This window comes from Agelaius phoeniceus, chromosome 9 (assembly GCF_051311805.1).
Source record: "Agelaius phoeniceus isolate bAgePho1 chromosome 9, bAgePho1.hap1, whole genome shotgun sequence".
Lineage (NCBI taxonomy): Eukaryota > Metazoa > Chordata > Aves > Passeriformes > Icteridae > Agelaius > Agelaius phoeniceus.
The window spans coordinates 8,036,927-8,063,612 of record NC_135273.1 but is presented as its reverse complement, the minus strand read 5'-3'; the positions used below and the strand labels follow the sequence as shown (position 1 = coordinate 8,063,612).

Below are 26,686 nucleotides of genomic sequence, written 5' to 3'. Positions count from 1 at the left end.
AGATATAGGTCATATTTGACATGTCTGGATGCAAAACAAAATGCCTGGACAAAAGAACTGTGCTGTGGAGTCAGCCAGCCCAAAAGCATGGGAAAGTGGGGGGACAGGGCACACCACTATAATATAATGTATGATTTAGACCTCCACTCTGCCACCACCTTTAGCAGCCCCACTAAAAGACACAGGTCAGGCTGAGCTGCCACCCATGACACCTTGCTTGTAAAGATATGAGAAAATGTGTTTCCCTTTTTAGCATCTGCACCACCCCAGACATCCAGGAGTGAAGCATCCTGCACAGCAAGCCATTTGTCACTGTCTAAATTAAGCAGTGGATTTTCTGCCTTTGCCTCCCTCCCCTGCTCTCAGCCAATAGTGCACAGGTGAGCTCAGAGCTGATGCAGCTCTGGGATTAACCCTCAGCACACTTTACTCACTCCCACATGGATTGCTTTACAAATTTAATAGCAAATATGTCTTTATCCCACATTCTCTGCCTATCCCATATGATTTTTGAAGGAGAAACCATCTTTGTGTGCTTTTATCCTAATAAAGAGGGATTTGCAAAGTCATGTGAATGATTACACCAGCTCTGCTCCATGCAGGGTTAGCTCTGTGAACAAAGCTAACAGCAGTCTGATTTAAATAAGTCACCAAAGAGTTCATTTCACTCCTGATGGCCATCACATACCTAACAGATAAAGTCTGAGGCTGCCACAACCCCCACAGGTCACAGGTATTTTGTACTCTTATTACACTCTCTGTATCTATTTCCCCTCCTTACCAAACATTGATATGTGAGCTTTACAGAGACAGCACCAGCAGGTTTCTGTTCTGAAACAGGAAAAGCAGGGAAGAATTGGGGGGATTTTTGTTATTATTTTAATACTTAAACAGTAAGTTTTCATTGGACTTACACAGAAATACATTGTCAAACATAGCTGGACCTAAAGAGCCAGTGATTTGCAAGTGATGAAAGAGGCAAATATGATCACTGGAGTCAAGGTCAAGAAATCTCTTAAGTACAAATAGCTCTTAGTCACCTTGAAAAACAACTTATATCCCAGTAATTCTTCTGTGGCAATTTGAAGGTTGTGCAATTACAATTTCTCATAGAGGTGGGGAGACCACAGTTTTTTCTCAGTCACCCTTTAACAACAGAGCAGGCAACACCTTCTAAAGCCTTGCTTTAAAATTGAAAGGTTTGATGATATCATGCAGGCTTTTCCAGATCTTCAAGGTATTTCTGTCAAAGCTAAAAATACAAACTCACCATGTTCACAGCATGACAAACGTTTTCAAAGTTTAAAGCATAACCATTTGGTCATTGAGGCTGTGCTAAGTTCTGGAAGTCAAAGAAGGACATACAATATTGGGAATTTTACGTGCAGGATTTCAATCTGAGCATGTAACTCAGGAAATCTGCTGCCAAACCCCTTCTCTTTGCCACTGCAAGGATGGGAAATGTTTGTCAGAACAAATTCACTATTGCCCTTTTGCTGAAGGCAAAACAAACCCACATAAGCAGCCTTGTACTCTTGAAATCTAACAATAAGAGGCTGGGCTCATACAATGGAGGGAAATAAATTTCCCATGGGAAGTGCAGTATAGCTTTGACACTTTATTATAAATGGCAAGTTGGGAAAAACTGATATTTTCAAAACAAGTAGTTAGAGAAAATAAAACTATTTTAGTTGATTAAATAGGGAAAGAAATCCCAATGGCATGAACTGGCATTCTTTGCTTGCAGCACAAGTCCCTGGAAGCATCTGAGTGCCCAACACTGACTTGTCTGTTTAAGGCACACATTGTTGTACATCTTGGATGTATCATTAGACCAGTCACTAGTGCTGTCCCCCAGGGGCCAGCATGGGGCCCAGTCCTGTTTAATATCTTTATGCATGATCTAAATTGCACCAGGGTAGGTTTAGGTTGGACATTAGGAAGAATTTCCTCAGAGAAAGTGTGATTAGACACTGGAATGGACTGGACTGCCTGGGGAGGTGCTGGAGTTGCAATCCCTGGACTGATTAAGCAAAGCCTGGATGTGTCACTCAGTGTCATGGTCTGGCTGGCACAGTGGTATTGGGGTGTAAGCTGGACTCAATGATCTCAGAGATCTTTTCCAACCTAAATGATTCTGTGATTACTGCAAATTGCTGTTTCATCACCTGATTTAATTTGAAGTGATTCAGAAGGTTGAATGCTCTTCCCCACCCCCAGTTGGGTCTGTATTGATTTAAGTGTTTAACAGAGAAAGGCAATTCCTCATTTCCACATCTTTCTACTCGTCATTCCCAAAGGAGACCAAACCAAATGACCTTCTGACACATTACTCCAGCAGACTGTCCCTGAAAAAACTGCATCACCAAGTTAACCAGTCCCAGTTCCCTCTTCAACCCAATCTTTCACACAGGTATCTGAACTGAGAATAAGAGGGTGGATGAAACAAGAGGAGGAAGAAAGAGCAAACTATACACAATGAAAGAGAAGAGTTTTTAATTGTCCTATAAAAGAAAGATAAAATTTTGGGGTTTCTTCCCATCCCAGCACCCCCAGAGCCCCACCTGTAAAACTACTCTAAAGGATCAACCAGGACCAGGTACTTATAAGCTGAGGTCAGTCTTTTATCCCATCATTTCTTTTACCACATTTCAGTACTCAGAATTCAAAGTCACAATTCCCACTCACAGTACCCCAAGGGAACTGCACCATTATCTCAGAGCTTCATTGTTTAATACCCAGTTCATGGACAGCACGTTGCAGACTATTTTGGACAATTTTCAACTGTTACTCTTGGAAAACAAGCAATTCCAACGGGGTGCAAACTTCCCAAAAAAAGGAATGAAACTTATGACAACCTTTAGGAAGGTTTTTATGCCCAGATAACATATGGCAAACTAAGGTCTGGCTAACAGCTAATTCACTTTTCACATTCTTTTGAAGTGACCTCTGATTCCTGACTTGCCACCTGGCAGGCTTTCTGAACATGACAATTCCCAGACACTCCAGTCCCTGGGGACCTCCCTTCTAGTTGTGTTCTCCAAGCTAGTGATCCCTGCTCATGCAACACCCATTTACTGAGGAATTCCTTGCACCTCCCCCAGAACTTCCTTTGGGATTAGCTCTGGAGAAGCACTCCTCCAGTAAAACCCAAGGACATGGATGTGTTTTGATTGCCAAGTTCAAGATGGGGTTACACACAGGCAAATAAGAACTGACACATATTTAGTACTGTCCAATTTACTGCAACACAAAAGCATCCAAAAGAAATGGGGAAACTGGACTGCAAACACCTTCCTGAAGAACATTTTTCCTATTTTTCAAAAGGAATTTTCTGACAGAAAACTCATAAATCAGACACTTCCTGCCCTGACACAACTATATTTTAAATACAGTTGCTGCTCCATCTCTATCACCCAGGGGTCAAGTTTCTAACAAAGCTTCTATACCTCCAGGGAAGGATTGAACACAATTTATCAAGCAGTATCAAAATACCAGTATTATAAACTAGGAAATAGCTGTGCAAATGGAGGCTACTGGAGTAATTCACCCATTTTTCTGAGTGAGGACATAAAGTGAAATAAAATTAATCCTAGAAAGTAATTCAAATTATGAAAATGCTTCAAAGACTGCAAGCATTCTTCAAAGGAATAAATCATCTTGAAACAATCATACACATTGGCCAGTGCCATTAAAAGAATTGCATATTCTTAGGCACAATCTAATGGCTTTTGCCAGAAAGGAACTCTGCTTGAGTTTGCATAATTTCTTGAACTTTTATCATGTCATGAATGTTGATTTGCTTCTTTTATTCTTAGAAGGGGGGATGGGGTAAAATTTTAGACCCACTATATGCTTAAGTGGGTTAAGTCATAAATGAAGCTGCCCTGCAAGGTTATTACAATCAAATTCAGACTAAAGAAATGGAGAATTAAATAGTGATATTAAAAAAATAAAGGATTTCATTTAAAATTTAAAGTATGAAATAAATTGTAGTTAGGAGTGGGATCTGAAAACATAGGGAATAAACTTGCTTCCCTTTTCCTATTCAAAATTGGGATATATAAGATGTTCCACTTTCAAAATTTTTAAGGTCATGGAGATCCACAGTAAATAGTTTCATAAGCTATGGACTCCTGAAAAATATAATTTCCAAAACTGAAATATATTTTAATTCATTTACATTCTCCATGTATCTAGCAAATTTCTGAAAGTAAAAAATATCCACAGATACTTTATGCATTCTAAATAAAATTTCAACGTTCATTCAAATGAAAGTTGAAATTGACAACTCATTAGCAAAAATAGTTGTTAGGGAAAAATATAGATGTTAAATAATATGATGACTTTATGCAGAGCTATATTAGGTTAAGTAGATGTGTACAGATATGAAGTACCCTCATGTTTATCAATTAGTATTTTATAATTAAAAATCTAAATGTAATCCAAGGTTACAATCAGTCAGTCTAATCAAGGTTTCCTGGGTTATTGAACAAAGCATGATTAAAATCAAAGATTTAAATCAGTGTTTGAAATCAATCAACAGTGATGTCCACAGTATGCTTTTATTCTATGGTAAACAGAAAAAAAAAGAGATATGGGACAATGTGTGCCTCTTCTGTCAAGTTCCCCAAACCATCAACTGAATCTCCAGTAGCCTGAATGCCACAGAGTTATGGGAGTGCTTCTGCTTATGTAAAGAGACAAGCCAAGAATGAAACGAAAAAAATTTTTGTGTTACAGCACATAAAAAATATTAAATGCTTAAGGCTCAAAATTTTAACAATTAAAATTTAAAAATGCATGCTGACAACCAAAACTGTTGAGCCTCTCTAAGTTCCCCAGGGCCCTCGCTGAAGTTGTGGATATTGTGGGTGAATGTTCCTGAAGACAAAGTGAGCTCAGTGTCTCTCACTAGGCCCATCTCCACCCGTGCCAAGTACCTGTGTAGCTTTGACACAGTGTGAAACTGGAGAATATTTCTTAAGAATAAGCTCAAAATCATGTGTTGGATGTTGCTCAACACCTTTTAAAATCACTGCAGATATCTTGCTTAGCAACAGTCAGCCAACTTTCCCCTGCACTATTAAATTCTCTATGGAATTGAAGGAGTTTTCAGAGAGCTCCAGGAAAAAATTATAAATAAAAAAATAATGAAAAATCACTCAAATGTGGCTGAACAGTTACAAATCCAAGCAGCAGACCTTTCCCAAGAACTATGATTAAAAGGAATTTTGCATCCATTTCAGCTAATTTCTAATGGAGAAGTCTGTGATGCTTATACATCAGCTCTGACATTACTTTTGAACACTGGCAGCAATCACTTACATTTTTATCTAATGGAAGGACAGTTATGCCCTGACTATAGGACTGCATTAAGAATTAAAGAGCCTTTAAAGGAGGGCCGCAAAGTAGATTTGCTTCTCCATTTTGATGCTCTGTTGTCTCAAATACAAGCTCACTTTCCTGACACTTTTCTGGGCAGTGAGGCAAAAGATGATTTCTATTTTTTCCTTCCCATCTCCTCCTCCTTCAGCAGATATGGTATGTTGGCTCTGCTTTACTTCAGTATTTCCAGAACCTTGTTGGAAGTTTCATTTATTTACTGGGAACGTTACTGCCTGCATCTTTTTCAAAGAGATAAGGCTATTGCACAATTAGCAAAGACACCTTTTTCCCACAAGTCCATTAGGCATTAAGCTCATTATTTATATCACAATAGAGCAAAGATCCCCAGTTGTGAGGCCAAATCCAACCCTGTTAGACTCTGTACTGATAGGCATGAAAGCATTTGTCCCAAAGAGCTGACATTCTTTGAGCCAGAACATAATGTGCAGAGCAGACAAGGACAAAGACACAAAACACGATGTGAAATCTCCACGTGGACGCCGGCTGCTCGGGGAACAGCTGCACCAGGATTATTCATGGAACACTCGCTTTGGAAACTCTGGTCCACCTCTTGGCTGCACTGTAATGCTCTGTACTCACAGGAGAGACTCTTACAAAGAAAGGGAAGCTGAAATGTTTTCCCTCTGCTCCTTTCTGAACTGTATCGCTGTGGTGGTGTTTGCGGGTCCCCGGGATGAGGGAAGAGATGAGAATCTTGACTCCGTGTTTCAGAAGGTTGATTTATTATTTTATTATATTATATTATATTATATTAAAAGAAAATTATATACTAAAACTACACTAAAGAAAGAGAAAGGAGACATCAGAAAGCTAGAAAGGAATGAATAATAAAATCTTGTGACTGACTAAAGAGCCCGACACAGCTGGACCATGATTGGTCATCAAGTAGAAACAACTCACATGGAACCAATCAAAGATGCACCTGTTGGTCAGCAACCTCCAAACCACATTCCACAGCCATCCCATAGTTATTGTTTACATTTATTTTCTGAGGCTTCTCAGCTTCTCAGGAGAAAAGTCCTAGCGAAAGGATTTTCATAAAATCTGTCAGTGACATATCACCACTGGCATTTATAGGACACAAGTTTCCATTTCACTGAAAAGAAACAATGGTCAAAGTCTTTGTCACCATTTTGAAAGATGAATTTTTCAAAGTGAGAACTCCTGTTAGGTGATTGGAATGCTTCAGTTTCTTTTGGATGGGGAGGTTTGTCCCAGGAAACACACTTTTCACTTGAAATGCAATTTCTTAGTAAGTTCATGTACATCACTAAAATGATCCAACCTTCCAGCAAACAGATAATCAGAAATAACTAAAGCTTCCAGACCAGCACCCAGATAATGAACCAACAGAGAAAGGGCTCAACCTCATAGAAAATGGCACAGCATTCTTATTGCTTTATTGTGGGAATGGTGAATTTCCCAAGGAAAAAGACCTCAGCTTGAGGAAGGGAGACTAAACTACACTCAAAGACATGTATGGTCTCTTCTGGATTCCAAAGATGATGCCTGGGCCAGAAGAGTGCTGGCTCGAGCCCCACAGCTGCTGGCACCAGCTCCTGTGCCTGTCCCCAGCGAGGGAGGGGTCTCTGTACAGCTGCTCTGCTCTCAGCTGGACTCTCACTACACCTCAGGTGCATTCCAGAAAAAAACAGAAGCCAGTGTGGTACTTTTTAAAAATTAAGGTCTGACTAAACTGGAGACTTTTATTTTCAAAGCCTGCATCAGTTCATTTACCAGCTGCCTTGGGGAGAATTCCCTGATAAATGCCCCAAAGGAAGGCATGTTATGCAGCTGCACAGTTACAGTTTTGCCCAAAATTTAGAAATAACAGGTGCCTGCACAACTGGTTTTCTGGAGAGACAACGTGGACCTTAAACACAGTGTGTTACCATGCAGCCAGAACACAACAGAGAGTACAAAGAACTAAAGACAGGACAAATCAGGCAATCATGATACCAAACAGAAAACCTGGGCACTGCTTAAAAAATAAATAGCAATTACTGGGATATGTTATTGCATTACTCCTTTATTGGGCCCCAAAGAAAAAATTTTCATGTCTTTTGACAGAATCTTGAAAGCCCTGAACTATCCAAGGCATCAACACCTCACTTCTAGTCAGTGTTATCTGTTTATCCCGTTTCTGTGCTGCTCTACATCTGTCCCAGTCACTTTGCTTTATAGTTCACATGGCATTTATCAAGCTGACATATGAAATAAAACAATAACAAAACCAAACACCACTCATTTCATTTGTCTGCAAAGTGATTTACAGGTATTTGTTATTGGATTTCCTGCTGAATGAACGAAGATCCCAAACTTAGTGCACTGTGTATTTCTAGCAGTAGCCAAGGAATAGGATTGATTAAATTATAAATTATGATTACTGCATTTGAATTTTAAAAATTTAGAATAAAAATAGAGTCACTGAATTAGTTCTTCAAGAAAATAGCTATAATTTCAGGTAACAGATGTGCAGTGAAAGAAATATCTTACTAATATAAATTAGGTAAATAAATATTATAGACCCAACTAATACTAAAAAAAAAAAAGAAAATTAATTATTTCGTATTTTCCCATCTGATTTTCACTGCTATGCACTACAATAGAGTGTAACAATATTCAGGTTCATGTTATTCAAGATGTTAACCCCTGTACTCAGACACATTTGATTTTCCTTGCAATCATCCAAGCAAAGCTGTCAGTAAGTTTTCATTTGTGTGAAGTAATAGACACTGGAAAATGGCATGTCAGCATTAATGCAGACATTCTAGGATAGAAGGCTTCCTTTCACATTACACCAAGCAATCAAACCTGATATATTTGCAATCTACTGCATTCCCTCAAACTTTCCTTGTTTTAAGGAAAGTCTCCTCTAGTGATCTACTTGAACGTAATCACAGGAAGCTGAGAGAAGTACAGGATATGAAATAGATGCATAGTGTGAATCAGAGACTCTGCTAAAATAACTTGTATTTTAAAAAATCCTTTCAAAAATGGCAAAGCTTTTGAAAAAAAATATGTGTGTATTAGCCAGCAGGAGAAACCTGGAAGTAATCTGAAATACTTTACACTAATTAAAATTAACTTTTTGGTGCCGGCAAGGTATTTTTCTGTATCTAAGTCAACTTTTGCACAAAGCTAAAGCAGCAACTGGTAAATCCTTGAAGACAGAAGATGCTTCATTGAATTTTTAAAAATTGATTAGTTCTGAAAATATAACATAAGCTGTTCTCATTTTTATTTGTCTGTTTGGAGAGTTTTGCACTAAAACGACCTGAAACTCTATGCTACACATTTCTGCAAGTCTTTGTCCATAAAAGAACAAGATGCACCATGACAGGTGTCTCCAGATTTCCAAGTAGTGCACTCTAAGCTGCTGAGAGCAGGAGCTCTCTAGCTGTGTGAACTGGCAAACCAGTTTGTCAGCAGGACACAATTATGATTAAAAACCCCAAAAATCTCATCACAAGTCCCACAAAATGTTGTTTTATAACCTTTGCTACCTATGGGAGTGTGGGAGCCAAGAAGCAATCCCAGCAGAGAGTATGGCTGTGGGCAGGTGAGTATCCAGCTCTCTGGCTTGCCAAGTATCAGACAAGGCCAACCTGACATTTTCTAGGGGCATTCTGGCACCTGGAGTCAGGCATGTGGCAAGTGCCACGCTGCTGGACAGGTGTGCCACCCCTGGAGAGCCAGATCCAGCTTCCTCTGTGCTCTGGCATGCTTACAGAAAGAATATCAGTACTGTCCAAGGTCCCTATGCCTTGCAGTTCCTTGCCAATTTTGCCCCTTAAATATCAATTTTCACATCATTCCTCTGTCTCGGAAGGACTCTCTGGATGCCTGAAGTGCCTCATAAATTTTTATGTTGCCTTTTAAGTCTTGTAAGCCGTTTTGCAGGTTCCTAAATTCTTCCTTAAGTGATTAGGCCTGTGCATTTTCAGTTGCAAATCTACAATTATAGTGGAAAAGCATTACTTCCCAGACAGAGAGGCACAATAACAAAAAAAGTCTCTCATTTTCCCTTTGTCTAAGGGTTTGATTGCATGTTCTCAGGCAAATCAGATATCCTGAGATTCACTTGACTCATCCAGGGAGCACAAACATTATCCATCTTTGTCTTTCCATAGCACTTTATAATCCCAGGATCTCAAAGCCAAGTACCAGGAGAAAATACACAGTTTCTCCCTGAAGGAAAACCACCCGGTGTCACAAGGAAAGCTGCAGCCATTTTGATTTACAAAACTACACTGGGTGAGTGCTGAGTACAATCCAGCAGTCAGAGAAAGAAACCCCCAAAGATTAACAAAAATTAACTACCAGAGGCAGAGATTAATATCAGTAATTTACAAATTACCTTTTAAAAGTGTTAAAACCCAACAGCAAGCCAGCTAAACTTGCCTCCCAAACTTTCTTTATTCTGTATCTTTCCCTTTAATTTGCTTCCTATGTCTTTTATAATGGTTTCCTGAGGTTCTGATCACAGTATCATTGTGGCATCAGTCTACTGGAAGCATAATCCTGTAGATACTCCTTTTAAAGGACAATTTAATTGAATTCTTAAATAGCAGAAGAAAATTAATTTCCTCTGACTTCATCCGCTTTTGAATACTTAAACTTGAACCATCATACATTAAAGAAATAGACTCTACCAACTTTGAAACCTCAGGATTTATCACTTAGATACTTTTCTGGTGCCTGTCAAAGCAAAATTTAAAAAAAATCTTTTTAAAAATCCAGTCACTGGGGAAAAGTCATTTTTTCACATTGAAATGTCTAAGTGTCTCTTCCCATCTGTAGTAACAGGCACTTAATGAAGAGAAAAAAAACCAACACAGAAATTCTCAACATAGTTCACTCTTCTAAATGCGAATAAAAATAAAACCACCAAAATACTGCATTATGTTAGTTCCAATCAAATGCTGATGAGCCTGGAAAAGCGAGAGGCTTCAGGAATGAGATGGCAACTTACTGCTGGAGGCAGACAGCTCTCTGGGGCTGGAGGACATGGGCTGAGCACACATCTGACACAGACAGTCCCTTCCATTAAAGGTAACCCGATCTCCTGGCGGAAATGGACGCCTGGAAAGTTCAAGAGAAAAATGTATTTTTGCAAAGGTTATGCCAGAGATTTTTCCTCTGTTCTCCCTGCCTTGAGTTTTTCTGCCTTCCTCCAGCGCAATCAATATTTTACAGAAACTCAGGCCAAATAGTTTCTGCAATGTGGCCTTGGCAAAGCCAGGCACTGGAAGGAATCCAATCCATGGATGCAAGCAGAGCAGAGGTTAGACTTGCCTTGTATTTTCATTTTAAAAATATTATCAAACATATTTTATCTGAATAGCAGAGACAGTGAAATCTGCTAAGACACAACACCTACATTTATGATGGTCTCAGCTTGATGTTGTGGGTAGCAAATGATACAGAAGAGAACTCAAAGAATCAGAACTGTTCTTGAGGTTGGTGAAGGAATGTGGAGCTAGTCACTCATAAATGTTAAGAATGTGTGTTAGGCAGAAGTTGACATTGCTGTTAACTCTTATTTGGTGCTTAAATCGGAGGATGAGCAACATTTAATAACTCCAAATCTTTAATAAGGAGTGTTAACTGCTGAGTGCAGACCCCAACCTCACTCCAAAACTGCTTAGCAAATCTACTGCTGATTTCAACAAAACAAAATCTAACAGGCGTGGTTTCCTTTCCACTGCCATCTATAAGTGGGCCAAAAATAAATCAGCAGCAATACTGAATTTCATTCATCTATTTCAAAGACTCATCTTTTGTTCATTCAACATAAAAAGATTGATGCAAATCAATGTACAGAAAATTGATGTCATGTTTCACACTGGAAATAAAACTGCAACATATACATTATACGATTACCAAAACGCAGTAAATTCACACACTACTTAAAAACAGAAAACAAGCAGCATTCTTTCAATAAAAAAGGGCTTGAAAAATGTACCAGGCTAAAGGACAAAGTACTTCAACTACTTATCAGAGATAGGAGTTTAAAATGCCACCTCTCTCTGATCCACACAGCCTTAGCCAACTCCTTATTACTTGCTGCAGAACTGAAGAGTGGTTCTCTTACTGGGGACAAGAAAGAGTATTTGAGAAGAGGGGGAATCCCAGTAGTCCCATAGCCACATGCTCTTACGTTGGACTGTCCTCAGAGCTCAAATGTAGCATCCAGAATTTTGCTGCACTTCATTTCCCCCACTAAGCTGGGCTGATCACCCGAACTCACATCATTATCTCAGTGTGTAAGACTGACACTTAATTCTTTCAGACATGAGAGTAACTTTCTGAGAACAGGGAACTACATGTCAAAAAAAAGCCATGTCCCCCATATAAATGAGTGGCATTTTCAAGACTTTTAAAGTCAGATCCGCAGCAGATCTTCTATAACAAAATAAATGCGTTCGCAAGAGAAATCTGTCTTGAGACTTGCGTCTGATGGCAACACCTTTCCTTGTGTTTTCCTTGAGCTGGGCTCCTGCCATGTTGTTTGAAGGGATGACTTACTTGCAGACAGTGCAGGCAAAGCAGCTTGGATGGTAAGTTTTCCCCAGAGCTGTCACCACTTCTCCTTCCACGAACTCCCCGCAGCCGTTGCAGCGGGTGCCGTACATGCGCTGGTAGTCCAAGGTGCACAGATATTCTCCATTCTTTATAAAAAAGCCTCCTTGGGCCAGGTCACAGCCACACACTGGAATCAAAAAACAAACCACACAGATTAGAAAAATATCACTGCTAAGGATGTTAGCTGCTCAATTGTATCAGTAAAAAGGGTGAAGAGCCAGTCAAGGATTTCTGTGACTTGGCACTTTTTCCACTGTAAAATGCCTATTCACTCAAAGCAGAACACATCACAACCTGGTGCCTGGTTTGCTTTGAGGAAATATTCAGAGTCCTGCATTGGCATTTCTGGTCAACACAGAGACAGAAAGCAATCCTACCTCTAACAGCCAAACCCCACGAAGAGAAAGTGCCATGGGAGATTGAATTTCACACTGTGCCTTTAGCTTAGGTTGAACAAAGAACTCGAAACTACCTATTTAGTGTTCCCCTGTATCACCAATAATTTATACCCAGCTCCTCCCAGGCACTTTGGTTTCTGGCACTCCTCCTGCTCCTCCGTATATTGCTGTATCTGTGTAATTCAGTAAGAGAAACCACTCTTCACAGCAATCTAGTATGTTAACCTAACTCTCCAAGGAATGCCATCTCATCCCCCTTCATAAGATTCAAGTAACTTCAGATCAAATATCAGAAATATTCAATATCAGAGATTCTGAGTATTAAGGAAAAATAAATAAGCAGTACACTAGGTCCTTGCAGTTACACAGTCCTTGAAAAATTAAAATAGGAAATACAGAAAGATTAGGGTTCAATTCCTCTTTCTGCCACAAGTCCTAAGCACAATATTGTACCCAACATTCATCCTCAGTGCTGTTATAATGGGCTAGTATCTTACTAATTACCTGCCTTGAAAATTAAAATTGCAAGGCATTTGGGGCAGGAATTGCAAGTTTTCTTTGTCTCTTGCCCAACTCTGGAGGTCTAATGACTGCTACTGTAACAACAATTAATAGAACAACAATAAACAGAACTAAAATGCAGCTTAGAAGGAAAGCAGTATCAGGACCAGCATTTTTCCGGTTTCACATTTCTGCATAGACAGTGATAATATTCCATGCGCAAACAAATTACATTTCATGGTGGCATTAAATCCACAAGCAGCCAAAACTCAATTATCAGTGACTGAGGAGAATTACAAAGAACTACTGTTAAGGCTCTGTTAAAATGCTGAAAAAGGTTCCAAGCTGTTTTTTAGGTAAACATCCAGAAAAAAAAACCATTTTCAGTCCTTCTTTTTCTTCTACTGATCTCTATTTTGTTTAAAATACTATTTTCAAATTAAGAGTAAAATATCCTGTTAGGCAGAATGTACAGGTAACCTCTAGACCACAATTTTCCACTGGAGGTCCAGTGGAAAACCTACTTACAATAGGTTTGCTTCTCTAAGTTACTTTGGGCAGATCCTTACCATTAAATCACGTAGAAATGGAGAATTCTGCTTTAATGTTTAAAAGATGCTTTGGAAGCTGCTAAACTTCATGAAGTGCTATGGAGTACTCACGTGTCTGTGTGATTATTTAAATCCTAGTTTGTAATTTACCTTGTAGCTTTAACATCCAAGTATATCTATTTTTTAGCCTCCAGCTGAAGGTGCTCAGTGTGCAGCTGGGTCTGCCTCAGGAGCTGCTGTATGAACTTTCTGGCTCTTTGCTATGATCCCCAGTTCTACCAAAGAGTCACTTTTTGAAGAACTTATTTGGTCACTGTGGCCCCCTCTACCTGCCTAGGCAAGGCTCTAATAAGCTGGGATGATCAAAAGTAACTCTGAATACCACCTCTGTTCTAGCTTCTTCTGAAAACCCAGCTTCAGCATCATAAAGAGGTGGCAGATCATTGTTTGCAAAAACTACTACAGAATTGGAAGGAAAGAGTTCATGCACTCACAGTTATTAGGCTCAACCCCAGGGATTCAAGCCTATCAGGAAAACAGGGGCTAAATATTTCACAAGTCTTTTACAGACAGCAATTGCTATTGTCAGAAAGAATCTCTTTCTACTGCCCTTTTCCTAATGAAGTCTTCTTTCTACCCAATCTCTAACTCATTTTGCAAATATCTCAGAATGTCTGAGTTGAATCCTCCCACCCTGGCCAGCCACGGACGCAGGCCCAAGCAGATCCCTCGTCCCTGGCACACACACAGCAGGAAGCACACACCAATCTGCAGGAATTACAAACAAGCCCTGGCTACCCCACATTACAAGGGATTTTTGCAGTCAATTTGGCACATGTGTCCCTATCACTAATCACAGCTTTAAGCTACATGGGAAAAACAAGGGTCACCCAGTCTGTTAAGGGCCATGGCTGGAAAAATGTGATTCCAGCCGGCTGCTTTCACTTTGAGTCAGAGATCAAATCAGAAAGGACAAACAAGGCTGTACCACACTCCATGTACAGTGTGGTGTGTAACAGGGAGGGGATTTGAACAGCTCTTTTTCCTTCTTTTTGCAACTGTGCAGAAGTCCTGGCTCTGACAATGTATCCCCTCAAGCTGACACATACTGCCTTAGCACACATATTTATGGTCGCTGCAGAAAAAACACAAAAAAGACGGGAGGAATTGCAATTGTCTTTTATTAAAAAGAAAGCCCATATGCCCACCACCGTTCATGCCTCAAGCAGCAGAGGCAGGGAAGAGAAATCAGCTGTGAACTCAACATATGTACAGTTCATTCTGATGGTGTGATCTATGCAACTGCTGTGGCACACATAGCATGTCATCAAAGAAAAATTTATACCTAAATGATGGCAGTTAACTGTAAAGATGAAACTATTTTTTTCCTATACTGATGGGAAAACTGAAAGAATTACTTTGTGGAGCCAATAGTGATGCACAAATTGTGTTTGAGAAGGCAAAAAGCAAGAGGTATTCTGTAAACATCCATCACACAGAAATAGTTCTACAGAAGAAAAACATTTCCCCAAGATTCTTCCTGCTCAGTATGATGGGAGAAATTCTGTTTTTCATAACCAAAACCCTCCATCTGAAACAGGAGACTCTGGGGAGCATTTCTGTTCCCTAAGGTACCACAAGCACAGAGACAAAAAAAAAGCCAGCACTTTTCTTTAAATGAAAGAAGAAACCATTGTCTTCAAAAGCTCTTGGAGGAACTCAGCTTTTCTCTCTGTATATCAAAGAATTTCATATTCCAAACAAACCATCCTGCCTCTCTTGTGAATGGAATAAGCTGGAATACAGTTCTACCTCCCACTGTAAGGAAAACACCCACCCACCAGCTTTTTCTGTCTTCAGCTACTCTCTGGAGCTCCTATTTTGCATCCCTGGAGCACAAAAAGGCTGGAGATATGTCCAGGGCTGCTGAGAGCTCCCAAAGCTCCAGGGTCTGTCATGGAAATATCTGGTCAGGAGCAATCCAGCTGCCTGTGGATCCAGACCTGGACCATTCTTAAGGTAAGTCACTTCCAAGTTTTAATGGTGATGACAAAAATGAAGAGATCAGAGTTTTCCAAAGAGAACAAAAGTAGGATTTGATCCTACTGAGCATTATTTGGGATCTCCATAGCCTTACTGTGAGGGAGAGTTGAACTCCATGTTGATGTTAAGTAAAAATTGTTTCAGCACTGAAGGAAAAAAACACACAAGGAGAGTCTGTGAATCTGGGCTCTCAGTCTGCAGAAGTGAATGCTATTCATTAAGAAAATTCTAATGATCTACTTTGTTACTGTGCATTAAATAAGGTGCAAATTCAATTTCCTGTTGGGATTTTATTTCCTTCTTGTATTTTTCAGCTTCATGGAATAATGGTGCTGTTTTCAAGCAGGGAAATAGTCATACAACAGTTATTCTTAGGACATAATGGATCTCTTGTTTGAAGGTAGAAAGGAATTTGGAAATGTTTCAGTTTATCACCTACATCCAAAAAAATACACAGGGAAAATTGGTTTCTTTTTTTTCCACATAAGAGTTTAACAAATCCCATATTGATGAAAGCAAGGTTCAAGTTCTTTTTAGAGTTTAAAGTTTCTGCATTTCAAATGAACCAAGTCTCGTTCTGCCTTTTACTCCTCTTACCAACACTCTTCTTGATGGTGTTATTCATTTAAAGAATGAACCTACATCCAAGCATCATCAGAAAAGCACACAGGAACAGTAAATCTCAGATGCTGTGCTGCAGCACTACCCTGGCAGGGAGATTGCAAGGCACCAGTAAGAAATGCAGCAGTTTGCAAAAGCTCTAACAGAGATCCCAGTGACCATTTGTCACACTGCTGTCACTGGAGATTTTTTTCTGTCATACACTGATGAGAGATGCATTTTGATTGAAGCTGTTTGATGTCCAGCATTCCCAGTGGTTCTGGAATCTCTTCTCATTTCAGCAGACTGACACAAGAAACTTGCTGGGAAGTCAAAGTACATGAACGTGGAACAAACACAGGTGACCTTAAAATCTGCTTTTATGATGCTTGGCATTGGGCAGAGGAAAGGTTTAGCAGCTAAAACACTTCCTGAGCAAAAGACTAGATTGTATTTCTTCCTTCTTCTCCTAAACTGGTCTGAGATCCCCCTTGGGAAGCATCCTCTAGCCTCCAGTCAGGCCTTTCTCTGTTCCCATGGAAATCCCTGATGCTCCAGTTCAAGCTCCCTGCCTGCAGCACCCGAGTGCCGCTGTCACCGTGTCACAGGCAGCCCTCAGTGGGCACCTGACTGCAGCCCCTGGGCATTCAATGCAGGCTGAAACTCAGCTGAAACCAAAAGTGAATTCTGAGCCTCAGATGAGCTCAGCTTTAACGTGATCAGCTTCCCATGCCATGGCCCTGCCTTCAGTCCTCCAGCACTGGAGACACAAACAATGCTGTGCTGGGAGCTGTTCCTGTCTGCACCTGACTGGCACAATTCCAGCCTTTCTAGCAATGCAGCAGCCAGCAGCTCACACCTGAGCACAGCAGCAAGCAAACAGCAGCTGTCTGTGGTGCAGCAATGTGACAGCTTCCCCACTGAAAAATCAGTGGTTTGTGCACCAGGATGGAAACAATGGCAGGAATCACTCGACCATTTAAAACACCTTTCACATTAAACGAAGCACGAGGTGGAGATCAAAGTCATTTACAGGTCTGTGGGAAGTGAACCTTGAAGAAAAGGCAATCAGTGGAAAAATGTCAAAGTTTAGCCTCGGATGGCTTGACTGTAACCATCTAGAGGAAACATCTCTCTAAAAAGATTTTAAATAAGCAAACCAGGAGTTTAAGGATAGAACAAAGCCAAACCTCATCCAAGCCAAGCAGATGAAGGATGCACTGACCACAAAGCCAAGAAACTTTCTGTATTTTTGTGAGGATGCTCTGCCCTGCTCATCAGGCACCTGTTAATCATCCTGCTGCTCCTCTACTTCCAAAGGGATCCTGTAGCTTTTTAAAATCTGACATGGCATCTGTCAGCATTCATCAGTATCAGCCAAGTAGTGCAATTAATTTCATTTCCTGTCAAATGTTCGGTCTCTGAAGAGACCTCAAGCCCAAAACTAAGATTGGTATCAATCACTTGTCATTAATAGTATTCTAACCCCAACAGAAAAGTAAGGATCCACCTCAGATTGGGAAGAAACTGAACCTGAAGTGAAATGCCAGAAGCACCCTGCAAGAAGAGCAGTCTTCAAGACACAGCAGCTAAGATATGTAAATGCAGAAATGGCAATTAGTCTCACAGCTTCACTGAGGTTTGATTTCACATCAAGCTACCTGAATGCATGAATTCACATCTGAACTCCATTCCCTGGCATGGGAGAAACTTTAACCTCTGTTAGCTTCCCTGAAAGAACAGATTCCCATTTCCACCTGGATCTTGGTGATTCACAGATTCAAGTGACCTCATATAATTTCATGATGCTCAGGAAGGAGCACATTCTACCCACATGTGTGTTATCACATCCACACATCAGTTTCTGTTCCAGAAGAATTTGTGAAAATGCAGAGATCTTTTCAAACACTGCACTGGACATCTACTACAAGAATGGCCTCATATTTAAACTTTCCCTGACACTGAACTATTAATAGCACTGCCCAGCAGCCTGTTTGCAGCCTCCTCCTGCTGCCACTGAAGCAATCTGATGACAGAGCAAAGGTCAAAGAACTAATGATTTAAAACACATTCCAACCTGTTGATATAGTGTCTGCTTACATGACCCTGACTTCTTCCCAGTTCTTCAAGGGAGGAAGATCCAGTTCAAAGTCAAAGGATTACAGAGCATCCCAAAACCCAAACTTAGGAAGCCTCCTCCCTCCCTGTCAGGCTCACTGAACTGCAGATGATGGAGCCTTGAAAAGTCATCACATGAAAAACCCAGACCTGTGCCTGGAACCCAAACACACCACAGGGGATTCTGCAAGTTAAGCTCGAGAGACATCTAACTGAAGAGAGGAAAATTACCACATTTATTTCATAATTAAGAAACTGCTTTATGCTGATTTGTAACAATGTTTTAATAGAAGCTTAATGTTTTTTTTTTCCTGTGGAATACTCTGGGTTTGTGGAATGCTTCCTGGATGCCAGGACGTGGCTTTGCCTTATAATTAGCAAGATTATTAGCAGGTAATTGCCTCTTGATATTTGATATCACTACAGCATGTGAAACATTGATACACAGTAAAACATTTTCACCTGACCTTTATTCCACATAATTGCAGATATCCCATTCCTGGAAGTGTTCAAGGCCAGGCTGGACAGGGCTTTGAGCAACCTGTTCTAGTGATTTGGCAACCTGGCCCATGGCAGAGGGGCTGGAATGACATGATTTCAGAGTCCCTCCCACCCCAAACCATTCCAGGATTCTGTGATAGCGAGGACTAAAAAACTTAAGGACACCATCCATATTCTTATGGCAGGATTGCTTAATTATGAGATTAAATTTTTGTTTAGTCTACATTTCTATAAAAAAATCTAAGTTTTACAATTCATATATGACATCACAAATCTACTATTTGAAACACTCCTACCACAAACACTACACTATCTTGCTAAGATAATTCCGCCAATCTCTACATGCACCAAAATCAAGCTATGTAAACTTTTACATTGTTACTATGAAAGCTTAAAGCTTTTTCTGTTAAGCAATACAGTGTACTGAAACCAGCTTTTCCCTCTAACCCAAAAGATGAATCACAGGCTTAATAATGAAGCCTTATTATAGCAATTTTGCTAGCCTCCAAGTTTCCTCTGCTAGTACATGCAATAGGGTAAAGTGAACTGTAATCAACTGACAATGGCAGAAAATTATCATTTGTATCAGATCACAATTTAAATTGAGATATTAAAATCTCTGCTCATGCACATTGTAATTTAGGGCCTGATCCCACACACATTTACATATGGAACAGCATTGCAGTGACTAGTCTTAGTTTTTCCAGAAAAGTTATTCGTGTACATAGATGCTTACAAGAAAAACTTTTACTTCTTCATAAGCCACTAATTAATTCTTGTTAATGGTAATGTTTATTTCAGACAAACCCAATGATGTCTCTAGCTCAACCTCCTCATCTAACCTTCCCTCCTCTCAGCCTGCTGCTTCCATTGCCTTGTAAAGATTAACAATTTGGATTGGTAAGAGTAATGCACTCGTGCTAAAACAGACCTTAAAGCTTATTTATTACACCAGGAGGTAATGCAGAATCCTATTAAATTTGCATTTGTAACACAAACCAGAGTTATTCCCTGGCAAGGTAAGGGACTTTGTCATGAAACAGCCAAAGCCAACTGCTCTGAATGCTGTTCCAGGAGCTGCACTCCTAAAAGGCTCTTATCCCTCCTCTGTCCATCATTCCCAGTTAACTCCAGCTCCCAGTCAGCTGCTGCCTGCCTGAAATTCTTTGCCTATCAGGAGGATGGCAGAGCTCCCCTTCCTGGGGACAGCCACACCATTTTCAGCTTTTTTGTTTTCCTATCAGCTCTTGTCGGGAGCCACAAATAGAAGCAGCAGGGCAGACAGGATCCAGCAGCTGGAGACACAGGGCTCTCCAAGGCACAGCCCCAGCCAGCTCCATCTTATCTGGGGCCATGGGAACACGTCAGTCAGTGCAGGTTTTACTGGTCACCTTTGGCAGGAAGCAGCTCCTCTGTTCTTAGAAAGACCCCAGAGATGGACAGAGCTCCTGGGGAGGGCGGCTGTCTGCTCACGTTACGGGACGCACGAGCCTGTCCTGAGCTGGCTGATGCTCATGGAGAGGAAAGTCACCGTGCTCCTGCAGTGCCACTGCCACCACTGACAGGCATGCCAAGCAGTCATGGAGTGCCTAAGAGCCTCTGACACAACCTGGGGAAGCAGCACTACAAGCACATCCAATACATTTAACAGTATGATGTAAAAACAAAGTTGAGAGCGTGGATGGCAATAATAAAAAGGAATCACATACAGAGCAAAGAACATCACACACAAGCTCTGTGACTCTATGACAGCCTTATCAAGAAATGGATTTTTCCCACATCTTCTAAATCTGTGGGTAAAAGTTTAAACACTTTCAGCAGGTATGAAAACAGACAAGTGTGAGCTTGTTCAAGTCTTTCATGCTATAGATGGGAGATGCAGTCTCTAGAGCAAAGTTTAGTATACAAAAAAGAAAAGATAACCAAGCCACCTGTGGATGCAGCTGATACATCCCGGTCCCAGTATCTGTTGGTTTTGCTGCCTAACAACATACTTTATAAACTGAGGGGAGTCTAAGTCCACCTCCTGTAGAGTTGAAGTCATGTCATATTAAAAACCCATCAGACTAAGAGGGAAGAAAACCACTTACTTGAACAGCTGTGTCCCACTTGTATAAACCATATGGTCAGACAACATGCAATGTGAGTAAATAACTATGTGGCTTAAACAAAAACTGCACTCAAATAACAATAAACAAGATCTGCAGCTCAGGTAAAACATTCAAAACGGGACTTGGAGCAATCTCCCATTCACAGCCCTTTCCTTTCTCCCTGTGAAGACAAATGAACTCTAAAAAGATAACACTCAGACAACAAACCCAACTAATAAGGCACAGACTGAATGAACAGCATGAGAAAAGTCTCTAACATTCAGCTCTGGCCCTTCTCAGTTCAAATTGGATTTACTTTCCTCCATTTCCTTAACAAGCTAATGGTACAAATCATAGTTTCATTTCCCCCAGCAAGAATTATTTCTATAGCTCTCCTTTCTCTGGTGATCTTCATGCAAGCACTCATAAGGTCAATATTATTACAGAATCTTAAACTGTCATCATAAACAGAAGCTACAATAAGTTGAGACATTCCTCTAGGGAAGGAAAGGACAAAACCAAAAAAAGTATACTAGTAAATCCAGTCTTGCAACAGAATAGTCAAAGCACAAAAGCAGCTTATGAGTAAGTAACTAAAACACAAGTGAAAGAAGAAAATAGACCTCACCCTTCCTAAAAAAAGCAAGATTAATGTGGTGAATTCATCAGGACAACAATTCCAAAGCCCTGCTCCATCTGCCCCCTTCTTTATCAGGAGGTCCTAAGGACTCTGATGCCTGGCCTGAATTTGTGACTCAAGGGGGTCTCAGGTGGCCTGATGCTGAAAATATCCTAATCCAGGATCTTCTGTAAATTGAGACCACTACTCACTATGGACAGGAACAAGAAAATAAACAAATAGCTGCTGGTTTTGAACTGCTCAGGGATTATATGGCATCAAGTACTGCTTGAAATACAGCAGCTGTAATGAAGAGAGAGAGATATGCTTTTCCCCAAGCATTCCAGAAATAGGGCAGACAGAGCTCCACGGTGCCCTCTAGGATGGGCTGATGCCACTCCAGATTGGCACAGGTAAAATATGTTAATATCTAGGTGAAAGGTAAGCATTTTTTAAGTTATCAAGCTGTATCTAACTAAAAACCACAGTTAATAAACAATTTCTTAGATTCTAGATACTGATTTTTCAGCATACAAATAATTCAAGTGACCTTTTAAAGAAAACCTTTAGTAACACAGGAAAACAACTAGTTCTATTTTCTGCTATATTCCATATATTCAGGAAGCGGAAGAACAGAGCAACCACACAAGTATTCCACCCACATTTGGAACATGAAAAATATAACTGAAACTCAGGAACTGGGCTGGAGACACTATTCAAAGTCTGAATCTGCAGTATACAAGCTAGATATGGACTTTCAGAAAAGATAACTGGGGTTTAATAGAAGTGAAAAACTAGGTGGTATTGGTTCCGCTGCTGTCTTTTAGTTGCCCAGTGACTCTGATTTATTCCAGCACCTTTCTCCATGTTTGCCATCAGCTCTGCCACATTTACCTGGAGCCTGAATCCCTTCCTGTGCTGTATCTACCCTGTGCTGAGCTGGGACTGACTGTGGCACACAGTGGTTGCACATGGACCTGGGTATTTCTCCTTATTCTCAGCTTTCATCCCACGTTTTGTGGTTACTCAATTCAGCCAACTTTACATTGTTGCTCATTAAACAGAAACTCCATGAAGGAGCCAGGGTTGCCTCCTGCTCCATGGCACCCATCTTCAAAGGCAATGAATTCTCAAAGCATAGTTTTACAATTATTTAACGCTTCATTAAACCTCTGTTTTGTAAAAAAACACAGTGAGTCTTTGTTGTGGTCACAGAGGGCTCAGTGGCATGAGCTGGAGTTGCCAAGAGCCCCTCAGGTCCTCCCTCTGTGGGATGGGCAGCACTATCCCCACTCCCAAGGCAGCTCCATGGCACAAAGCCTTAGAGCACCTTTGCAGAACCTTTCTGGTGGGTTTTTTGAAAGCAGGTACTTTCAGCAGTCAATTGAGTACAAAGGACCTTAATTTTCATAACTATCCTTAATGAAAGACAGTCATTGCTATCAAGAGGTAAAAAAAACCAAAACCAAACAATTCCAGATTCTTGAAAAAGCACTTAGACCAAAAAGACAGAATGTTCCTAAGTATCACCACCTTTCTTTGCCCTTCCCACCTTCAAATCCTTCAGGTACTGAGCAAAGAGAATATTTTTAATGGGTTGGTGGCAGGAAGCACAACCTCCCATCAGTGTTCCAAGGCACATTTGCACAAATGGAGTCATTTCTAACAGATGAATGTCCAGGTTTTACCTTTGCAGGTGAAGCATTTGATGTGGAAGTGTCTGGCCTGAACTCGGAGCACTTCACCTTTACAGGGCTCCCCACACTTGTGGCAGTGGATGACTGGCTTCTCAGAGGGGTGGTGGGGCTCCTGAGGATGGGCCACTGGAAAGCAAACAAATAAAAAATATTTCAACCCAAACAAAAAGAGTATTTTTTCCTATACAAAACTCTGTGTTCTCAGACACTTTACACCATGTATCTGGTCACATTTTATGCTCATCTAAAAAATTAACCATTTTATTTAAATATAGTCTTTTCATAAACCAGTAGTTTAAGACATTCACATCAGCTACTGCTCCTTTCCATTGAGGCTGCTACAGAAAGAGGAGGAAAAACTCCCCCCACAGTGTCAGTGCCACAAAGTGTTTCAGAATGCCTGCCATTTTCTTTCCAAGAACATGAGTGTGTGCAAACCATTGGATGAGCACACAAGGAAAGTACAAACTAATTTAATCCAAGAAACTATATAACCCAAGCAAAAAGGATGTAAGGAAAGCAATTCCAAATCAAGTTCTGGGAAACCAGATGAACCAGATAGTCTGTATGCAAATGGCTACACTAAAAATAAACTACAAACATCTCCTTTTTGCTACAGCAGATACCTAATGCAGGGAAAGCACTCCTGAAGAGAAAAGAAGCCAATATTATTTGTCTCTACTCCCATCAATTCTAGCAGAAATTACTCTCTGCATGCAAATTAGAGATACTATGAATAGGCAGTAACTACCCACGTATTTGCAATATTGTCAGGGAGACACAATTCCAGGCAGTGGTAATCACCTAACCACCCAGAGCAGAGCTTGCATAGGAACAGGAAAAGTTTGTGGATTTCATTGTTGTAATAAAAGTTTAATTGCTCCACATTTGGCTTCTGTAAAACACGTTTAACTTTCTCTTCAGATGTGGCAGCTTGGGGCCCTAACAGAAGTGCACGGGTGTAAGCTGGAGCAAGATTTCATCTCAACTGAACTGTTTGAAGTGGAAAGTATTACCCAGAATGTTCCCAAACAAACCTATGTTCCTTCAATTCTCCCTCCCACATCCCATTCTAGCAGTAGGAAGCCTTTCTCCTTGTAATATTGTTCTCAAACTAGTGGTGCTCATCAGAACATTTCAGAGAAAACACACCTCTGCCCACGCCTCTGTCTTTACACCACTCCTGCCCTACTTTCCCTGGCCTGCAAAGGACTGAGTGCTGATACATCACTCTCACTGTCACTGGAAAATATCTTCAGAATTTTCTCGAGATCTTTTCCTTTCCTGATCAGTTCCTGGCACCACCCCAGCCAGGACTATGCTGTTTTTCAGGTTACTGCTTATGCAGCAATCTAACAGACATCTTGCTCAGATTTACTGCACCAGATTCCTCCCCTTCTTCAGTGGATTTCTAGGGGAAAAGCTCCATCACTCCATGAAGTCTTTTTATATCATTCTCCCTTATAAATGCCTTACTGAAGAAATGCTGCTATCATTTTGCATTACATAAATACAAGATTAAAAATAAAAGTTGAATATGTGATTAGAGGAGTAAAAGCATCAAGAACAGAGAATAAAAAATATTCTAAGCAATTTCTGTTATAAGTCCAGCCAGCCTAATATGGTAACTGTTATGCTCTTCTTCCTAACACCACTCATATCTCCAACCCCAAATTTCAAAGAAAATGGTTGAATTCTTCTACTCAAGCTCAATGTTTTTAATACCTCTTTTTCTGGTAGCCTCACTTAAATTATTTCCCCTGAGCAGTTATTCAGCCCATCCTGGAGAACAGAATTCAGCTGGTAATGCCAACCAGTATTTCAATTAGCAGCTCCAGTGAAGTAAAAGCTCACTGAATGCCTTACCTTGAGTGAACCTCATCTAATAGTCTGCAATGCAATACTGTTCCTGGAGTGGAAGTTATTATTCTTACAAACTAAACTATTCACTAGCAACCAAGGAAATATATAGGAAAGAAGGAAATAAAGAAAGAAGGAAAGAAAGAATGATTAAAAGACAAACATAGGGAAGACTGTTAGCTAATTAAATTATTATGAGCAAAATTCCCTCTCAGATTCAGACAACCTGAGATGGACCTGATGAAAGCTGAAGTTAACAGTGTGGCCTTTAAAGTTGCTCTCAAGAAATTGATGAAGAATTTGGGAAAATGCTCCCTAAGATTTATATGGTGCAATGTGAAATCTGTACCTGCAACATTCTCCTTATTCCACCTCACATGTGTAGGGCACTCTGACATTCTGCACACCAGGTTCCAGATCTTCTGGTATTGATCTGAAACACAAGCCTCTGCTCTTTACAGGAGAGTAAATAACAATTTTCAAGGCTAGTCCAATGATGCAGCTTCTTTCCAGTTCTGCCTTTAAAGCCATTTAAATGAATACAAATACTGTTAGTTGCTATTTCCAGACTGATCTCTTAAGTGAAGCTAATTATGGTGCTTGTCTTACTGGCCTCCATTTAGCATTGTAGGTCAAAATTGAATAATTGACTTTCACCCTCCTGTAAGGAATTGCTTGTAAGCTTTTTCCTTTGGATGCACGCAACACACACGAGGCTGTTCAGTGGCAGAGGTGACCTTTCATAGTTACCAGTGAGGACACAACAGGGAATTGAAGAAAAAACAAAGAGAAATACCTTTACAAGCAGTTTATTGGTATGTTTCTGACTGAAGTCCAGTCAGCTCACTGGACATGTCAGTTTTAAGCTGCTCTGGGTCTGAAAAGGTCAGAGTCAGGACCTGGGTTCGTCTCCTTGCAGGGATTTCACACCTTGAGTCCAGATTTCAGGCTCTGCCTGCACCAACCCTCCCCACCACAACTGCAGGGATCTTCCCAGGCATCACAGACTGCACATGATGTAATAAGGCAACTCTAGATCGTGTCTAAGACAATTACAACAGACTCCAGACAGTATAATCAGTGACAGGACACGGATTTAGAATCTGGATAACCCAGATTCCAACCCCTGCTCCACAACAGGTATCTGGGCTCTATGATGATATCCCCCAACCCTAAAGGAATAAAGCCATACAGTTAACTTCAGCTAAGTCACTGAGCCTGGGACCTAAAACTAAAATTAAGTTATCTGAATATTTTAGTTTCTCTGTGTCTTCAGTGCCAGGGACTGTAAACCAGGTGCAACAGCACTGTTAACCTGAACCTAGTGTGAGAATAAATCCCATGACAAGGTTTGCAGGGATGGAGGGAGCCACACAAGCACCCAGGACAGCCAGTCACCTTCTTGCCTCAGCACCAGGCTCACAATTGTCTTCAGAGCATCAAGTGCCCACTCACAGCACGGGTGTGGAGCACAAACTCAGGTTAAGTATTGGCCAGCTCCAGTTCAAGGATGTGAACTGAAACCTGTCTCCACTCAAAGCTGTCACAGCCCAGTTCAGCCCAACCAGCATGACAAGGTGCATGGGTGCTTTTGTGCTGGGCACTGCCTGAAGACTTTTTTTTTTTTTAATATTAATGAATAAAATCTCTGGTCAGAGATACACAAAGAAGAACTTTTCAAGACAAGCTAGGTTGGGACTTCTACTCAAGA

At 40.6% G+C, this 26,686-nt stretch overlaps 1 protein-coding gene across 7 annotated transcripts in view; it reads right to left on the bottom strand.

Annotated features, from left to right (window-relative positions):
• Positions 1-26,686, bottom strand: part of ABLIM1 (actin binding LIM protein 1) — a 190,751-nt gene that overhangs the window by 76,913 nt on the left and 87,152 nt on the right. For all 7 annotated transcript variants that reach the window (XM_077182837.1, XM_077182840.1, XM_077182839.1 and 4 more), the window contains exons 2-4: positions 23,107-23,241; positions 11,941-12,124; positions 10,385-10,494 (exon numbers count right to left, since the gene is read on the bottom strand). In XM_077182837.1, the coding sequence (XP_077038952.1) occupies positions 10,385-10,494; positions 11,941-12,124; positions 23,107-23,241 (429 nt within the window). The remainder of the gene's footprint in view (positions 1-10,384; positions 10,495-11,940; positions 12,125-23,106; positions 23,242-26,686) is intronic.